General features: G+C 40.7%; 1 protein-coding gene across 3 annotated transcripts in view; it reads right to left on the reverse strand.

Moving 5' to 3' along the window:
* Positions 1–939: 939 nt before the first annotated feature.
* The window catches only part of LOC140729440 (uncharacterized), a 64,987-nt gene continuing 45,444 nt past the window's right edge, over positions 940–20,482 (reverse strand). For 2 of the 3 annotated variants that reach the window (XM_073049181.1, XM_073049200.1), the window contains exons 3-9: positions 19,232–19,516; positions 16,676–16,761; positions 10,443–10,526; positions 7,074–7,220; positions 5,807–5,935; positions 2,191–2,313; positions 940–1,085 (exon numbers count right to left, since the gene is read on the reverse strand). In XM_073049181.1, coding sequence (XP_072905282.1) covers positions 1,071–1,085; positions 2,191–2,313; positions 5,807–5,935; positions 7,074–7,220; positions 10,443–10,526; positions 16,676–16,761; positions 19,232–19,516 — 869 coding nt within the window. In that variant the 3' untranslated portion in view covers positions 940–1,070. The remainder of the gene's footprint in view (positions 1,086–2,190; positions 2,314–5,806; positions 5,936–7,073; positions 7,221–10,442; positions 10,527–16,675; positions 16,762–19,231; positions 19,517–20,482) is intronic. The other variant, XM_073049190.1, reaches the window with a different exon arrangement.

Here is a 20,482-nt window from a genome sequence, read left to right on the forward strand (position 1 = left end):
ACGTGGACTTAACTAAGGCACAATAGGACAGAAAACAGTAAAGCAGAGAAACAGGCCCTTTGGCCTATTATGTCCATGTCAGTCATGATGCCAAAATAAGCAATCTCTTCTGCCTGCTTATTAACCAAATTCCTCCATTCGCAGCATACTTACATGTGTATCTACAAGTTCCTTAAATGCCATTATCATATCTGTTTCTATCACTACCGTAAGGCACCAGAAAAAGTCATGCCCTCATATCTCCCTTAAACTTCCCCCTGTCACCCCAAGCGCACATGTTCCAGAATTTGACATTTTTACCCGAGGAAAAAGATTCTGTCTACCCTACCTATGCTTTTCATAATTTTCTAAATTTCTACCAGGTCTTCCCTCAGCATCCGACTTTCCAGAGAAAACAAGTTTGTCCAACCACCACCCCTTATAGTTCATACCCTCTAATCCATGTAGCATCCTGGTACATCTCTTCTGTACCCTTTCCAAAGCCTCCACATCCTTCGTGTAATAGAACAGCCAAATGTCTACAAACTGGCCGAAGTTCTACAAGCAAATGATTCCATAAAATGGTGAAGGGATAATGATCAAATAAAGGATTTTAATTGTGTATTTTAAAGGATAAAATATGCCAGCATGCCACAAATTCTCTTGTTCCTCTTCTATAACTATTGGGGAATATTTATAATTACCTAAGAATGCAAATGATTTAACATCTTACCCTAAAGATAGTGCTTCTGGCAGTCCAATACCCCTTCAGTATGCCAGTCCAGACCAAAGGTTCCCAACTTGTGGTCCACAGACCCCTCAGTTAATGGTAAATGTCCATGACATTAAAAAAAAGTTAGGAACCTCTGCTCTACAGTGTGTGTACAAGTTTCTGGTGAGCTTTCAGCCCATGAAAATCTCTTCTTCGCAGTGATTAAAGAAACACATGCAATCTCTTAGTTTGGTTTCCATAGATTGAGTTTATTAGCAGTATTACAGATGCAAACTTGTATGATTTACAGTTTGGTTATAGTTTATAATGTTGATAATATCCAGCGAATATATATAGAAATAGATCTCCATTTTGCAGTTTACATTGTTAATTCCTAGAAGAGAAAGAAAATAGAATAATTAAACATAATCACTCAGCAGATTGTCTCATCCAAAGAGTTGGTTCCAACTTGCTCAACAGGTAAAATGAACAAGCAGGCAACCCATTCATTGATGAACATTTTAGTAATGATATCTGGAGCTTTCCATATTCAATTTAAAGCTGACTTCCTGAACAGCTATCAAATACGAGAACCAGGTTTAATGTTTAATGAAAGCCCAGCAGAGAATATATCCAGAGGGAATTGGAAGCTAAAGGTGCATTTTTCAGTTTATTCTTTCCTTTGACTCATCATCAAGTAGAGAGACCCTTCTTGTCAGCTCACTTTCTCAACCACAGCCACTGCCACCCCTCCATCCCTTCTCCTGACACCTTACCCCATCTAGTCCTTTCGTGGTTAGCTGCCAAAATTTCCACACTGACTCTAAATATGTAACCATCCTAAACTAGGGATGTCAGCACCATGCTAATAAGGTCTAATCTGAGTCCACCACTCCTGCCAAAGGATAAGATCTCCCTTGGGTTTCTGTTTATTACCCACGCACTGGGGAAAGATATTTCCAATAGTGGGCGATGGAAGCAAAGCCATCTTTTATTGTCAATTCATGGGAAAAACTGAGTATTTAACTAAGGGCAGAGAGAGCTTAAAGAGCAGACCACATATTGTTTGACTAGAGTCAAGCAATCCAGGATGTATTAGATTCCAGTTTCTCACCGCAGAGGTTGATTAATGAATCTGCTGAACTTCCAACAACAACTTAATTATTTAAAGTGACAGTTTTTGCTATTTGCTGCTGTAGCAGTCACAATTTTTAATTTAGAGTTCAATCACGTGGCAAATTTATTTTTCTTTCAGACAATGAAATGGATAGTCACAGACTTTTCTCACTCAAGGCTCTTCCAACCTGCAGGGATGGGAGATTCGCCTGATTGGGTAAGGGCAAACTCAATGTTGGGTCCAGTGGGAATAGTCAGAAAGAGTGTCTGAACCCACTTAAAGTAAGCCACCTTTTTCAAAGGAGGTAAGAAGATAGTTTAAAAGAAAAGGGTAAATATAAAGACAGCTATAAAACAAAACCAGAAGTTCCAGGGTATCTCACCATTATAGCATTAACAATATCATTCTTGTTGTGCCTGAGAGCTCGTACAGCTTTGCCTCTTGAGACATTTGCCTGGGCCATTACCAGCTCTATATCTCTAGCTTCCAGTCCCGTTTCATCCAGCTGAAATTTAAGCACATGGCAAAGGTTATAATGGTCCAATCAGAAAATGTTCAAGTCTGGGCAATATATATAAAAAAAGGCTTAATCATCATCATATTGCTGTTAATTTGATGCAACTACATCAAATTGGTTACAACAGTAGCCATGCCCATAATGCACCTCACTTGTGAAACAGTCATAAAGTTATAGAAAGATGTCTCTTTAGAAGAGGGATTAGGAGGAATTTCTTAAGCCAGAGGATGGTGAATTTGTGGAATTCATTGCTTCATATGACTGTAGAGGCCAAGCCACTGGGTATATTTAAAGTGGAGGTTGATAGGTTCATGATTAGTCAGGGCTTCAAAAGTAAGTGAAGAAGACAGGAGAATGGGGTTGAGAGGGAAAATAACTCAGCCATGATCAAATGGTGGAGCAATTTCAATGGCCTAATTTTTTCTCCTACATTTTATGGTTTTATTATGGTCAATCCTCTTCATTCTTGGGTCCTCCCTAACAAGGATTACTGCCAGGCTGGAATAAGCACCTTCTGTTATTTCCCAATGACCCTGGGGTTCACTTTGTTTGTTGTGCAGCACAGGAAACCACATCATCCAAACTGAGTCCTGTTTCCCCCTCTTACCTTCATCTAAGGGAATCCAAACCAGCAAAATATGCCACAGCAATGAATTCAAGTCCTTTGAGAACTGTATACAAATGGAATGTGAGCTGCAGTCTTTCTCTTTTAACTCTCATCTGACAGCATGACACATTACAGTTCAAGATAAAGAAGGTGGTAGTGTTGGGTCTCTTAAAGAGCATTAAGGAGCATAAATTCCCCCTTCCCAGGTCCTGATGTGATATACCCCAAGTTATCGAGAGAAGCAAGAGAAGGGATTGCGGGGGCCTTAACCAATATCATCTTGTCCACGGGCAAGGTCCTGGAAGACTGGTGAAAAGCTAATGTTGTTCCATTATTCAAGAAGGATCATCCTGGAAAGTATAGACCAATGAGTTTCTTGTCAGTTGTAGGGAAGATATTGGAGAGAATTATTAGGGATAGGATTTATGAGCATTTTGAAAACCATGGTCTCATTAGGGAGAACCAGCATGGTTTTGTGCAGGAAAAGACTGTCTTACTAATTTGATTGAGTTTTTTGATGAGATGACAAGGGTGATTGATGAAGGTAGGAGTTGTGGATGTTGTCTACATGGATCTTAGTAAAGCGTTTGACAAGGTCTCTCATGGGAGGCTCATCCAGAAGATTGAGATACATGGGATCCATGGTGAACTGGCCGTTTAGATTCAGAACTGACTTGCCCACAGAAGACAGTGGGTAGTGGTCAAAGGGACTTTTTCCAGCTGGAGGTCTGTGATTAGTGGCATTCCATAGGGATCTGTACAGGGACCACTGCTCTTTGTGATGTATATCCATTACCTGGACAAAAATTTAGATCAGTGGGTTAGTAAGTTTGCAGGTGATACAAAGATTGGTGGTGTTGTAGATAACGTAGGAGACTGGCAAAGAATGCTGCACGATATAAATCAGTTGCATATTTGGGCAGAGAAATGGCAGATAGAGTTTTACATGGCCAAATATGAAGAGACAGTACACTGTTAAGAGAAAGAGCCCTAACAGTTTTTATGAGCAGAGGGATCTTGGAGTCCAAGATAATAGTGAAATTGGCTACAGAGGTTGATTAGGTGGTTAAGAGGGTATATGGCATGCTTGCCCTTATTAGTAGAGGAATCGAGTTCAAAAGTAATGTTGCAGCTTTATAAAACTCCAGTTAGGCCACATTTGGAGTATTGCATACAGTTCCATCACCCTTTTATAGGAAGGATGTCGAGGCTTTGGAGACAGTGCAGAGGAGGTTTACCAGCATTTTGCCTGGATCAGAGGGCACGTGAAACTTGGGTTGTTTTCTCTGGAATGGCAGAGGGAAGATCTGATAGAGGTTTATAAGATTATGAAAGGCATAGTTAGAGTAGACAGACAATATCTTTACCACAGGGTTGAAGAAGGTCTAATTCAAGAGAGCATGCATTAAAGGTGAGGGGGCAATTTCAAAGGCGATGTGAGGGGTAAGATTTTCTTTTCTTTTTTTTTTAAACACACTGCGAGTGGTGGGTGCCTGGAATGAGCTGTCTGGGTGGTGGTAGAGGCAGAAACTTTGGAATCTTTTAATGAGATGTTTAGATAAACACATGAAAGTGAAGAATATGGAAGGATATGGACATTGTGTAGGCAAATAAGGCTTGTTTAGTTAGCCGTTTGATTACTAATTTAATTGGTTCGGCATAACAATACTCCTGTGCTGTACTGTTCTATAGTCTAAGAATTTATAAGACAGAAAAGGCTGCAGAACCAAGTCATTTATTTTCAATCTCCTGACACCCTTGTGAACTCTATCATTTTCTCCATTTATCTAACTCAAAACAGAAAATACTGGAAACACTCAGCAAGTAAAGTGGTTTGACATTTCTTGGAACAGAAATAAAATTAACATTTCTAGTTGAAGACCCTTCATCAGAATGTTAACCTGAAACTTTTACTCTTTTCTTTCTAGATGTGTCACTTGACCTACTGAGTATTTTCAGCATTTCTATTTTCATTTCAGAATTCCAGTCTCTGCTTTTTTTGATTTTTCCATTGCTTGACTGCCTTGAGTCTACTTGTTCGCATTATGTTGATGTCTTTAAATAGTTAATTAATTTTGCAGTCAAATTTGACAGGGTATTAATCATCCCCATCCTGAGTCCTTTCTTCTTACTCCTAAGTTCCTCAGTTTTAATGAGTCCTTTAAGATTTAACTACCTTTCATAGTCAGCACATTAGAAATGATCAAAGGATAATTATGGGAACCATTTGGTTTCAAAAACTCATTTTAGAATTGCATTTTACATTAGACCTTCAGTTAAGAATATCAAAGTAGAAAGATGCAATTGTGACTGTGAGGTAATAAGGGTAACAATAACAGAGAGTGCTGGACATACTCAGCAGGTCAGGCAACATCCATGGAGGTAGAATCAACACCAAACTGAACTCCTTTCATTAGGAAGAGGAAGGTACATCAACTCCGTTTCTGTTTCTAAAGATGTTGCCTGGCCTTCTGATTATTTCCAGCATTGTATACTTTGACTTCCAACAACTGTAGTACTTTGATTTTAGGTATTATCTGTAGAAGCTCAAAAAGGCTGTCATGTCACAATACTATTCATATGACTATATCTCCATTGTTCATTCTTTCTCATGTGGTACTAAGCTAATTTATGTCATTGCTTACAATCATTCTGCATAGAATCTACCTTTAGTATGCTAAAGTAATAATAATATAGGTAAAAGCTACAATAAAGGTCAGGAGGAGGTTATATAATGGTATTTTTCCCCGAGACACTTGTGATGTGAGATTACTATACATTACAAAAGTGGGAAAGGAAAGAGTGATACTGGTTTGTGTCCTAATGACTGTAATGGTCGACGTTTGAACACAAAATGATGCAGAAGCATTTCACCTCCTCTTCCTCGCTCTCCTCCTTAATACTATGTGTTGGAGTTGTTTCAGGGATCAAAGTTGCGTGTTCAATAGGAACTTTGAACTTTTCAGCAGCAGCTTTATGAGCCTGTTGGGACAGATCTTCAATCTGGAAAAAGAGAAAACAGGAGAAAGACTTGTGTTTACATAGCGCCTATTAGGAACCCAAGATTTCTCCAAGTACTTTTGTAGTTTCGTCAATATAAATAAAACATCAACTTACGCACAACATGGCGATAAAATAAATCTGATTTTGAAGACACAGTTTATAATAATAAGGTTATTGGAGAGGGCACAAACAAACTCTCCATTTTTTAAATTAGCATCTTGGGATCTTTAATGGCCCCTTTGGAGTTCCGATTAATGATTGCAATAGGAATTATTGCACTAAAGTTTAGCCAGAAGGTTCACAGATGCAGTTCGGAAGACTGACGTTGTAATTCTAACTCAGTGATGAATCCGCTACCAACCATTGCACCTCTGCCCTCTACAAAGGTGGACACTGATCCACTTTCTTAGCTTAGTAATTTCTCTGCATCCCATTTCAATACAACAATCACAGGGTTTGATTGTGAAGATACAGAGATGATGCTGGATAGCAGCATCAAAATAAGGGGTTGGCTATTCAGGGCAAATGAGAAGTACTTTCTTTCATCCAGTGGGTAAAGAATCATTGGAATTCACTGACTAGCAGGCCTGTAGAGCTCAGTCACTAAAAGGTTTTGGATACTGAAAGAATCAAAGGATGTAGAACTAATAAAAGGAAAACAGTGCAGAACTGAGAGACTAACCTCGCTCTTATTGAATGGCAAAGCAGTTATAAGAGGCCACTGACCTATTTCTTACTAGATTTATGGGCAATCCCACCCTCAGCACCTCAACCAAACAACCAGAATAAAACAGTCAAGACTGAGGCTGGCGTTTCTTTGATAGATGAAGTTCTTTAGAGTTATGGAACAAAGACTCAGAGAAGTTGACAGTTTGGCCACGTTTTACTCCACTGGCAGCACAAGCTCGAATGAATGAAAAGTGCAGCTGTATACCCAGGTTCTCCCCCATTTCACTGAAGTTCCCAGGACAGTTACAAAACAGAGCTCGTACAAGGTAAGGTTTTCTGTCACAATTTGTGACAAGTCCAAATACAGAGCAGAGCCTCCCGTATATCTAAGCCCCACGTTTTAATTAAACAGTTGGCATTTGATGATACTAAAGGACCCAATTATTCACAGTTACGAATGGATCCTTACCTTTGCTTCCCCAAAGACTATGTAGATGTCAGACACCGGACTCTTGAAAACATCTGGTTTCGTTATAACAAACAAGATGTTTTTAGACTTTCTGATTGTGATCCTTGTTACACCATGTACCTGTCGCAGACCGAGCTTGGACATAGCCTAGGAAAGAATTTGTGGGGTGGGATGGGGTGGGCAAGTAGGAGAGAGGAAATGAGAGTCAGAAACAGAAACAAAAAATAAGCGAAAGAAGGAATAAATAATGGAGTGAAAGAGAAATAACGATGACACATGGGTAGATCATACGTGATCATAGGAGAATATAAAAGGGCAAAAAAGAGAAACAAGAAGCAACAGTGAAGGGCAGTAAGGGGAAGAATTAGATGGAGGCAGTGAGATGGGGCCATTGTAGAGGGAGGCAGAAAAGATGAGGGAGCAGTGAGACAATAAGAGGCATCAAAATGGAAAGCAGCATATCACAGATGGGTGAAAAAAGTGCATAGAAGAGAAAAACAGTGAGAGAAATACAGAGGGACAGAGAAGGGCGAGAGTAAGGAAGAAGTGAAAGATAAGAGGGAAATGATTAATTACAGGTCAAAAAAGAGCAGAGTAAGTCAGAGTGAGAGGTAATATTTATTACAAAACATTTTTTAAATCCATATGCAAATTGTTATTTGTTCAATAACTTTCCTCTTGGCATTTGATATGAAGTATTGGTTGGTGGATTCAAAAGTCATTAAGTTCTGAGACCAACATGCAGCTCAACTTGCATTGATCCATGTATTGTGGGTTATATATTCAGGATGAAATCCTGGCAGAAAACCTCTAGTCTAGACCATCACCCAAAACATTGTATTTTGTTGGTAACTATGAAATTCAAAGAATCCCCTTTATTATCCTAGGTGCTTCTTCCAAGACTATGTTTAGCGTGGAGAAGTAATCACTCAGGAGATGAAGACTAAGAATACCTCATAGCCAGAGAGTTGATGGAGGTACCTGAGCCATCGGCTGACAGTGTAATTCTGTGAGTAAGCCTATCTAACCATATGAAGGTATATCTCATTTCACGTGACTACACTTCCATATCTAGGTTCATGCCAAACAAACCCATGGAAATTCTCAAAAAATGTAAACCTTCTCCTAGGTCTTCCAGTATTAATGACAAGGTATTTAGATAGATAGATAGATAGATAGATAGATAGATACTTTATTCATCCCCATGGGGAAATTCAACTTTTTTTCCAATGTCCCATACACTTGTTGTAGCAAAACTAATTACATACAATACTTAACTCAGTAAAAAATATGATATGCATCTAAATCACTATCTCAAAAAGCATTAATAATAGCTTTTAAAAAGTTCTTAAGTCCTGGCGGTAGAATTGTAAAGCCTAATGGCATTGGGGAGTATTGACCTCTTCATCCTGTCTGAGGAGCATTGTATCGATAGTAACCTGTCGCTGAAACTGCTTCTCTGTCTCTGGATGGTGCTATGTAGAGGATGTTCAGAGTTATCCATAATTGACCGTAGCCTACTCAGCGCCCTTCGCTCAGCTACCAATGTTAAACTCTCCAGTACTTTGCCCACGACAGAGCCCGCCTTCCTTACCAGCTTATTAAGACGTGAGGCGTCCCTCTTCTTAATGCTTCCTCCCCAACACGCCACCACAAAGAAGAGGGCGCTCTCCACAACTGACCTATAGAACATCTTCAGCATCTCACTACAGACATTGAATGACGCCAACCTTCTTAGGAAGTACAGTCGACTCTGTGCCTTCCTGCACAAGGCATCTGTGTTGGCAGTCCAGTCTAGCTTCTCGTCTAACTGTACTCCCAGATACTTGTAGGTCTTAACCTGCTCCACACATTCTCCATTAATGATCACTGGCTCCATATGAGGCCTAGATCTCCTAAAGTCCACCACCATCTCCTTGGTCTTGGTGATATTGAGACGCAGGTAGTTTGAGTTGCACCATATCACAAAGTCCTGTATCAGTTTCCTATACTCCTCCTCCTGTCCATTCCTGACACACCCCACTATGGCCGTGTCATCAGCGAACTTCTGCACATGGCAGGACTCCGAGTTATATTGGAAGTCTGATGTGTACAGGGTGAACAGGACCGGAGAGAGTACGGTTCCCTGCGGCGCTCCTGTGCTGCTGACCACCGTGTCAGACCTACAGTCTCCCAACCGCACATACTGAGGTCTATCTGTCAAGTAGTCCACTATCCAATCCACCATGTGAGAGTCTACTCCCATCTCCGTTAGTTTGTGCCTTAAGATCTTGGGCTGGATGGTGTTAAAGGCACTAGAGAAGTCAAGGAATGTAATCCTCACAGCACAACTGACCCCCTCTAGGTGAGAGAGTGATTTGAGCAGCAAATACGTGATAGCATCCTCCACTCCCACCTTCTCCTTATACGCAAACTGAAGAGGATCCTGGGCGTGCCTGGTTTGTGGCCTCAGATTCTGTATAATCAGCCGCTCCATGGTCTTCATAACGTGCGACGTCAAGGCAACAGGTCTGAAGTCATTCAACTCCTTTGGTTGTGGTTTCTTCGGTACCGGGACAATACAGGATGTTTTCCACTGTCTGGGTACTCTTCTCTGCTCCAGGCTCATGTTGAAGATGCGCTGTAGTGGTTCTCCCAGCTCAGTCGCACAGGCCCTCAGTAATCGTGGGGAAACTCCATCCGGTCCAGCCGCCTTGCTGGTACAGATCTTCCTCAGTTGACCTTCCACCTGTGCAGCCGTAATCCTGGGCGTGGGCAAGGTCTCCTGTGAGTGGCTATTTTCCTGTGAGGGAAGTAAGCCTGGTGTGGATTTCTGCGGTGAGGATGAGATTGAGCTGTCGAACCTGTTGAAGAAGTTGTTCAGCTGGTTCGCTTTCTCCACATCTCCACTTATGTTCGCCCCCCGCTTTGCACTGCATCCGGTGATGATCTTCATCCCATCCCACACCTCCTTCATGCTTTTTTTCTGCAGCTTTTGTTCTAGCTTCCTCCTATACTGCTCCTTTGCCCCCCTTATCTGTACTCTGAGTTCCTTCTGAACTCTTTTAAGCTCCAACCGATCACCATCTTTAAAGGCCCTCTTCTTCTGGTTTAGGAGGCCTTTGATGTGACTAGTGATCCAGGGCTTATTATTGGGATAGCAGCGAACAGTTCTAACAGGGACAACTGCATCCACACAAAAGTTAATATGGCTGTTCACTCCACATACTGATAGGTGCATGTTGACAACAAATCTGAACACTTGTGTCTAACTGCATGCCTATCCACACAGCTACACAACATTGTCTCTGCCATGGCCACTGCCATTAAGCAAGGTGTCAGTGCACCCCGGGTTGGGAACCCCTGGGCTGAGGGCACAGTTTGACTCACCTTTCGTGCCTTCTTTTCGCTGCGGCTCTGTTTAGCTTTACTCACAGGCTCGTCACCAATCCCCACCGCTTGCGCCAACTGTGACTAGAAGTAATGTTTTTCCAAAAAAGAAAAAGAATGAATTATACTTAATTTTCATAGACATTGATTATCATCCCATGGATGTAGACAAAGTAGCTTTGCTGTACCAACACAAACCATTCCTGTTTAGATATAACAGGAATGGGGGTTAAATATAGCAAAAAGTACTGTCCTCCACTGAGGCCATAGTCACTCTCAGGGCAGCTACAACACAGATGAGTCAACCCTGAACCCCATTGTTCCTTCTTGTCTCCCACAGTGATATGGACTGCCATATATTATCGGCAATGTGCACCACAGGAGGAAGAACAGACACATACATATTCACATGTTTAACTTGCCTATTTACAGAGAAAGATCAGAGTGAGTTGGGGATCCCCAAAGACACCAAGAGAAATCGGCAAGACTACTAAACACACATGCGAGATCTTTGGTTTTATTAATGCAATTAAGTCATGATAAACTTTTAGAAATCACCAGTTAAGGCACAGTTGGAATTTTGTAGCCAATAGTCAGCACCACACTCAAAAAAAAGTTATTAAAGATTTGGAACAGAAGTGCAAAGGAAATATATTGAAATGGAGTGATGGATCAATGGCTGTGAATAAGTTTACACAGATATCCTTTAGAAAAGTTCAAATATCCAAATAAATCCAATTGCTGCTCATAAATATATGTGTGTGTCACACTTGGCTTCTGATGTTCAGTTCCATTGATTTTTAATCCGGTTACACGAGGACAAGTTTCTATCCCAAATCTGATTCAGTTACAGGCTCTGCTCATGTATCTGCTTTATTTCCTGCCAGCTTCTTAAAAGATTAATTCATCTTCGGCATCTTGGAGGGATGCTTAGCTCAGTTCAGCAAGGGCAGTTTGGCAGTGATTCCTCCAAGATTTTATCCAATTTCTTTCTGAAAGTTATATTGAATCTACTTGCCGCAGCGATTCAGACAGTACAGGTTAGATCATAGAAGCATTTTATGCAAAATGAAAAATTCTTTTCATTGATTTTCAATCACCTTGTATCTGCACCAGACTATTATTGACACTTCTTGATCTTGGGAATAGTTTCCTCCTGAGTTAGTATTGCAACCTTCTGAAAGTCTAACAGATCTATATCTTTGTATCCTCTTTAGACACAGGCAAAATGCCAGAGGGCTGAAGGGCAGAGGTGCCAGTGTTGTTCCTCTGTATGAGAAGGGCAACTGGGACAAATCGGCCAAGTATAGGCTGGTGAACTTTACATCAGTGGTGGGGAAATTACTGTAGGAGATCTTCAAGGATAGAATTTATTTGTATTTAGCAAAGCATGGACATATAAAGAATAGTCAGCTGGGGTGACGCTGCCTCACAAATTTGATAGAGCTTTTCGAATAAGTGATGAAAATAATTGATGAAATTAAGGCAGTGGAAGAATTCCACATGAAATTTTGTAAATCATTTGACAAGATTCCTCAAATTAGGCTAGTCCAGAACATTAAAGCACATGGAGACTTGATAAATCGGGTTCAAAATTGCTTTGGTCATGGGAGACAGAGTATTGGGCAAAGGGATGTTCTCTGACTTGAAGTCAGTGACTAGTGCTGTTCCTCACGGATCAGTGCTGAGACCTCTGTGGGAACGTGTATCAAAAGTATAAATAAATGTGTGCACTGTCAGATTGGCAAGTTAGAAAGTGACGTGAAAACTTTTGGCATTGTGAATAGCAAGAAAAGTTATAAAAGGATATAGCAAGTTAGACGGTGGTTCAGTGGAAATTTATGCAGAGAAATGGCAGATGGAACTTAATAAGTGGAAAGTGATGCACTTTTGGAGATCAAATACAAAATGAGAATATGGAGTAAATAGCAGAATTCCTCAGAGAAATAAGATGCAGAGGGTATTGAGGTTCAAGTGAATTGCTCCCTGAATGTGACAACACAAGCAGAGACACAAGGTGATAAGGATTATGTTTTGCTTGCTTACATTCATTGATCAGGGCATTGAGTATAAAGGTTGGGAAGTCACATTGTAGCTGTGGTAAACTTTGGTTAGGGCAAATTTAAGACTGTTTTATGTAATTATAGTATTTTGTCACACTGTAGGTAGGATATAGAGGGTTTGGAGATGGTGCAAAAGCAGTTCACAGGATAGTACCAGGACTGGATTGTATTAGCTACAAGGAGAGGATGGACAAACTTGGCTTGTTCTCTTTGGAGCATCAGGGGCTGAGGGAACACCTAATAGAACTTCATAAAATGATGAGAGACTTTGAAAAGGTGGATAGTCCGAATCTTTCTCCCCAGGGTGAACAAATCAAATACCAGAGTGCATAGATATATGGTGAGAAGAAAAGTTTAAAAAAAAAGATTTCCAAAGCATGTTTTCCCACCTCCGCACCCCCCCCCCCCCCACCCCCAAGAAATGTGCCTGGGAGCTGGTAAAAACAGATACAAGAGCAATGTTTAAGAAGCATTTAAACAGACACATGAACAGACAGGAAATTAGGGATATGGACCATGTGCAGGCAAATGGGCAGAGTTTAATTTGACATCATGTTCTGTCAGACACAATGGACCGAAGGGTCTGTTTGTTTGCTGAGTATTTCTATAGTCACACAAATCTCACCTTGATTTTCTCTGCTCTTTAAAAAATAAGCTTTTGTTTTCTCACATTTTTTCCTGTAATAAGAAACTTTAACCACCCTGTATGATTGGACCATAAAACCACAAGACATAGGAGCAGAATTAGGCCTTTCAGCCCATCGAATCTGCTTCACTATTCCACCATGGCTGATTTATTTTCCCTCTCAACCCTATTTTCCTGCCTTCTCCACATAATCTTTGATGCCCTGATTTATCAAGAATCCATCAACCTCTGCCTTAAATATATTCAACAACTAGGCCTGCACAGCCATAGTGGCAATGAATTCCACAGAATCACCACCCACTATCTAAATAAATTCCCACTCATCTCTGTTTTAAAGGGGCATCCCTCTATTCTGAGGCTGTGCCCTCTGGACCTAGATTCCCCCTCCTTAAGAAACATCCTCTATCTAGACCTTTCAATATTCCAATACATTTCAATGAGCTCCTCCCTCATTCTTCTAAACTCCAGCAGGTACAGGCCCAGAGCCATCAAACATTCCTCACATGTTAACTCTTTCATTCCAGGTATCATTCTCGTGAACCACCTCTGGACCGTCTCCAATGCCAGCACATCTTTTCTTAGATAAGGGATTGAAAATTGCTCACAATGCTCCAATTGCAGTCTGACCAGTGCCTTATAAAACCTTGGCATTACATCCTTGCTTTTATATTCATTTTTGTGATGACTAGAATGCTAACATGGCATTTGTCTTCCTTACACTGACTCAACCTGTAAATTAAACTTTAGGGAACCTTGCGCAAGAACATCCAATCCCTTTGCACCGCTGATTTTTGAAATTTCTCCTCATTTAGAAAATAGTCAACTCCTTTATTCCTTGTACCAAAGTGTAAGGCCATGCACTTCCCTACACTGTATTCCATCTGCCATTTCTTTACCAATTCTCCTAATCTGTCCAAGTCCTTCTGCAGACATCCTACCTCCTCAACACTACGTGCCCCTCCACCTACCTTCCTATCGTCCACAAACCTGGCCACAAAGCCATCAATTCCATCATTCAAATCATTAACATTAATGTGAAAAGAAAAGGTCCCAATACCAACCCCTGCAGAACACTGCTAGTCACTGGCAACCATTCAGAACAGACCCCCTTTATTCGCACTCTTTGCCTCCTGTCAATCAGCCAATCTTCTACCCATGCTGATATGCTTCCTGTAATTCCCTGGGCTCTTATCTAGTAAAGCAGACTCAAGTGCAGCGCCTTGTCAAAAGCCCTCTGAAAATCCAAGTAAACAACATCCACAGACTCTCCTTTGTCTATCCTGCCTATTATTTCCTCAAAGAATTCAAACAGATTTGTTAGGCAAGATTTCTCCTTAGGAAATCATGCTGACTTTGGCCTATTTTGTTATGCATCTCCAAGTACCCTGAAACCTCATCCTTAACAATAGATTCCAACTTCTTTCCAGCCACTGAAGTCAGGATAACTGGCCTACGATTTCCTTTCTTCTGCCTCCCTCCCTTCTTAAAGAGTGGAGTGACATTTGGAATTTTCCAGTCCTCCAGACCCATTCCAGAATCTAGTGATTCTTGAAAGATCATTATCTAATGTCTCCACAGTTTCTTCAGCCACCTCTTTCAGATCCCTAGGATATAGGCTCATCTGGTGCAGGTAATTTATCTACTTTCAGGCTTTTCAGCTTCCCAAGCACCTTCTTAATAATAGCAACGAGATTCACTTCAGCACCCTGACACTCTCAAATTTCTGGCATTCTACTAGCGTCTTCCACGGTAAAGACTAATGCAAAATACTTATTAATTTCATCTGCCATTTATTGGTCCTCATTACTACCTTTCCAGCAATATTTTCCAGTAGTCCAATATCCACTCTCATCTCTCTTTTACTCTTTGTGTATCTTAAAAAAAACTTTTGGTATCCTCTTTTATATTATTAGCTAGCTTACCTTCATATTTCATCTTTTCTCTCTTTATAGTTTTTTAGTTGCCTTGTGTTGTTTTTAAAGGCTTCCTAATCCTCTATCTTCTCATTAATTTTTGCTAAATTATTTGCCTTCTCTTTTTCTTTTGTTGCCTTAGAGTTCCTTTTCACCCACAGTTGCCTCACATTCCCTCCGTAATCTTCTTTACTCCACTGTAATACTGATACATCCAATTTTAGCTTCTCCTTCTCAAACTGCAGGATGAATTCTATCACCATTATGATAACTGCCTCCTAAGGATTCCTTTACCTTAAGCTCTCTAATCAAATCTGGGTCATTACATAACACCCAAACCAGAACTGCTGTTCGCCTAGTGGGCTCAACCACAAGCTGCTCTTAAAAGCCAATTTATAGGATCCAGCACCAATCTACCTGCATATTGAAATCCCCCATGATTATTGTAATATTGCCCTTTTTATATACCTTTTCTATCTCCCTTTGTAATTTGTAGCCCATATCCTGGCTACCATTTGAAGGCCAGTATTTAACTTCCATCAGGGAGTTTTTACATTGCATAGAACCCTCATCACCAGTTAATCCTAAGAAATCTTTGGAACAATTAAGTACAAAGTTAATAAATATTGCTATCCTTTGTTTTTTGATCGAGCATTATTCCAATAATGTGAAAAATAAAGAATTCTGCAATTGATAGAAATTAATTTCTGTTTCCAGCCATTTTAATTTATCTTTTTATGGATGTAGATGTCAAGAGGAATATTAACATTTATGTCCATCCTAACTGTTCCTTGTAAAAGCATCTTTACGCCAGCCACACTGATGGTTTGAAATCACATTTAGGCTGGGTTGGTTCAGGCAGATGATTTCCTCCCTGAAGGAGCTTTATAAATCAGGCTGGTTTTCACAGCAATCCAATAGCTTGTTCTTATAACTAATAAGACCAGATTAATTTTCTGTTAAAAGCCTAGCATAAAGGTGGTCAGGTAAAAATTGAAAATTAATTGCAAATATAAGGTGAGGTATGAGTACCTGGATTTAGAACAATAGCACATGGAAACAGGCCCTGTGGTCCAAATGGCTCAGGCCAATCAAGGTGCACCACCCAGGCTAGTCCCATTGTCCAACTGGCACATAATCTTCTAAACCTTTCTAAGCCATGCACATGCCCAAGTGGCTTTAAAAAAAATTATTATTGTACCTTGGCCTTGTCAGTCCACTTCCACTGGAGCCCAGGACCTGAGGTAGGGGGTTCAGCAATGTTGGCCCCCACCCTCCCCAGAGCCAGTTAAATGCAGCAATCTCCCACTCCAAACGTCAAACAATGATTACATCAACATTCACAACGTCTCTGCAGCACATTTCCAAGGTGTTGCATAACAGAGACGTGGAGTAGCCATTTTGTGTAAAACTCTTTAATGGATATTTCCACAAAAATAGTGGATCCCAGATGCTTCCACCATCCAGATCTCATGATTGACCTGTAAGAGTTTCCATGAGATGAACCCAGGCCTCATATCAAAATTCCCTAAGTTTTGGGCAAGGTCTTCATACAATTAGTAATCAAAACAATGCAAGTAAAGCATTCACATTAATGTCTATACCACACACCTGTTCTTGTCCAGCTAGTGGAACGGAAACCTCCGGCTCCTCAAGCTCAGGGACCGAATCGTCACTGTCTGATTCATTGCAAGACCCTAGTAACACAGAATAGCAGCAGTAGTGAAACTAGGTCATTTTAAAAAAAGGTCTTAAGAAAATTAAAGATAATTTTAAATAGTAAATATATCACCAATTTACCCCAGGTAGAGGTAAACCTGAACATTAATTTATGTCTCATTTAATCCATATTGTAAAATTTTGTAACCTTTAACCATTGGGATTGAGGAATACAGGGAGAAGCAACCTCATCATCTGCTTGGAATAGTTAATCGAAATAGCAACATGCTTTATCAAAGCAGAACTTTATTTAAATACAAAATACAAGACGGTATTTCCAGTGTTCTGCCAGCCCTTTGAGAGCCTTGTAAAATGGTTGCCAGTGAATATCTCCAAAAACTAGACAATCTCTATTCTTAACATCACCCCACCCCCCCCCCACCCCCCCATTTGGTCAAAGATACAAATGCCTGAAAGAACATACCACAAGATTCAAGGACAGCTTCTACCCACTGATAGAAGACTATTAAATGATTCCCTAGTCTAATAAAATGACTCTTGACCTCACAGTCTACCTCATTCTGACCGTATATCTTATTGTTTACTTGCACTGCACTTTCTCTGTAGCTGTCACACTTCATTCTGCATTGCTATTGTTTTACCGTGTTCTGCAGCAACGCCCTGTGTAATGAATTGATCTATTGGACAAGATGCAAGACAAGCTTTTCATTGTATCTCAGTACATGTGACAATAATAAACCAATACTAATAACAAATATATTTTTTCCTCTAAGCAAAGCAGATTTGATCTAACCTTGGCCCAGAAGCTACCTGAGGCTTTCTGGTAGTGAATATGATTGGTGCCTTGCTCGGCATCTGGAGGGCTTGTCCTCGATCTCGGGCAATAGAAAATTTCTCTCATTCAGCTGCAATGACCATTCACTTCCAGATGTGAAGAGTGAAAAAAATCCTAATCTCATTGTACCTTCAGTCTGGGAAGAATGATCCTTTCACCTCTGAAGATCAGGTCACCTTGAGCATCCACTTCATCTTTTAGGTGGTAATATGACTTGAGAAAAAGTCAACCCATGTTATCTCTTTTCATCCTGTCTGACCTTCTTGACTTCCTGCATTACTTTCTGAGAGATTAGAAGTTGCTTGTCCCAAATTCAATATAGTTCAAGTAGCTTTTGTCCTTAAAATAGATGTATTGACTACTTGGATATCTTGTCTAGATAGCGTCAAATTTAGAAGCTGTCATATATCCTCATGCATTCTCTGTAACCTTATTGGTGCTGTAATGGGTTTTACTCAGGAGTGCTTTATGATCACTGTGCACACATATGCGTGTTTTCCTGAAAGTGCTCCAGAACAGAGATCACTACACAATAGGTTCCTACACAATGTTTTGCACAATCAGCACAGCTTTCAAAAGAGCTATGTTCTAAGAACTTACAGTTCAATTTTATATTCCTTTCCTCGTATTTTCTACAGGTTCACTTTGCTGAGTTCTAAAGTGTCCCCATTCTTCAGGCATGCTACTTTTTTTTTAATTCTTGTGGATCTAACACTATTCGTACAGCTTTGTTAGCCTTGGTTATAATTAGGTGCACGAGCAGGATATACTGTGGCTGTTGGCTACATCAGAAATGGTCATGCTTGATCTTAGGCCCAGTGCTCAGAGATCAAAGGTTGATGAAGAAGGAAACCTGCACAAACACCCTCAGACCACAGCCCTCAAAAGCAAACTGAATATGTTCTATCTTAAACAATGAGAGCAGAATGTTTTAAGATGTTCTTTTGTTTCAGTAAGCTAATAGGGCTGTACAAATAAAATCACTGTCCATTGGTTTGATTCATGTCTCATGCAACTTGCATATAAATCACTCTCTAAGTGATAGAGTGCGCAGAGTTGGATTAAGGTTGGCTCTGGTGCAGAGGTTCCTCCCAATCAGAAAGCCTGAGCCATGGTCATCCTATAAACTTCAGAAGGTAACCTCCTCATCTGCAATATTGGAATATGGCCTTTATCAACAAGGTCAACATTTATTCCAAGATGATAATACAGCGTGAGCTTGCTGGTACAGGGCATTTATGAATCATAGTGATGTGGAACTGAAGTCGCATTGAAAGTGATAGAATATGGAAAGAGACCATCCACTCTGTCCATATCAACCTTCAAAAACCCATGCACTGTAATACCACTATTTTAATACCTACCCCTCCAGTCCCATCAACTCCTATCTGATTTTACCACCCACCAGCATCCTAGGAGAAATTTAAAGTGGTCAATTAACTGACCAACTTGGTTTTGAGAGGAAACCAGAGTATCTGGGGGAAACTCACATGGTCTCGGGGGGAAATAAGAACTGCATACAGAGAGCATCAGAGGCCAGGATTGAACCTGGGTTTCTGGAGCTGAGAGACAGCAGAGCCACTAGCTGTGGCTCCCGGTAAGAGACTGCATGAGGACTGGAGGCTTCCTTCCCTAAAGCTTCTCTGTTTTACCTCTGTTGACAGCAGTGGTCTCAAAAGCCCGTTGCTTCGATGGAATCTGTGCATCCGTGGATTCCGATTTAACAGGGTCCTCTTGGGGAGGGATTCTTTTCCTAACATCTTCGAGTGGGATCGGGAACGGCAGCTCATTCTCACTGGAGGAACTGGAATCTGATGGACTGAAGGCTTGACGGGTGCGACAGATGGGTTTTGTGTCCAAGGACTTGATCTCTGCTTGGATGGAGTCCAGATGATCAACCCCAGGACACTGCTCCAATTTCTCAGGGATCTGTGGGACTACAAAAATACATCTTGTTAAGTTATTGCTACATCACTTGTTTACATTGTAGTTACATTTCTGTGTTCGGAGCAGACATTGTGGGCTGAAGGGTCTGTTCCTCTGTTTCACTGTTCTGTGTTCTATTGCGAGTTAACTTGATTACTTCTGACTAATCGTAATTGTAACGTATGCCACTAAATGGGATACTACCAAGTGTGAAAACAACAGGAGATAAAGCCTGAAGGAATGGACACCAACGTCTGACTTTGAAAAGTGGCCAAGTTTAGGGTTTAAACTCAGGCATGCAAACAAGTCACTGTTTTTCACGCCCTGGGGATGCCGCATGGACATCTCAGAGTGATTTACAACCAATGAAGTTAAAGCTCTGTTGTAACATGGGGGCACTCTGCAGCAATTAGCATAAAGCAAATTTCCACAAACTAAGCAAAACAGAGCAATATCTTTTAGGTGTTTATTGAGGTAACTATTAAGCAGGCTATTACAAAATCTTTGGTGCTTCTCTATGACTTATGTTCTAGGTCCAAGAGAAAAGGCAGATGGAACTTTACTTTGATGAATTATCTCAAAGAGGAGATCTCCAACCATCACCTCAGTACCTCATTGAACCTCCATCTCAGATGATGTGCTTGAGCACGCAAGTGCCTGAGGTTAACCTCTCAATTCGTGAGAGGCATGAACTGCTTCTGTTTTTGGAGGTGACTTCCAATACCTCAGTGGAACATTTCTTCATGTGTCGGCTGCTTCTAGAGTGCTTTTCATTACTGAGTATAAAATTACTGGGAATTTTCTTGAGGGAAAAGTCCAAAATATCTGAAGCACTCATTCCACGTTCCCTGACAAAGTTTTGAGAAGTAGACATTTAAAAAATTTGCAGCATTTATTCTTTGGACCAAACGCTCACTTCCGTGAGGAATCAATGTATTGAATCATGGTGGGTATTCTGTGACTTTCCTCACGCTAGA

Source organism: Hemitrygon akajei, chromosome 1 (assembly GCF_048418815.1).
Source record: "Hemitrygon akajei chromosome 1, sHemAka1.3, whole genome shotgun sequence".
NCBI lineage: Eukaryota > Metazoa > Chordata > Chondrichthyes > Myliobatiformes > Dasyatidae > Hemitrygon > Hemitrygon akajei.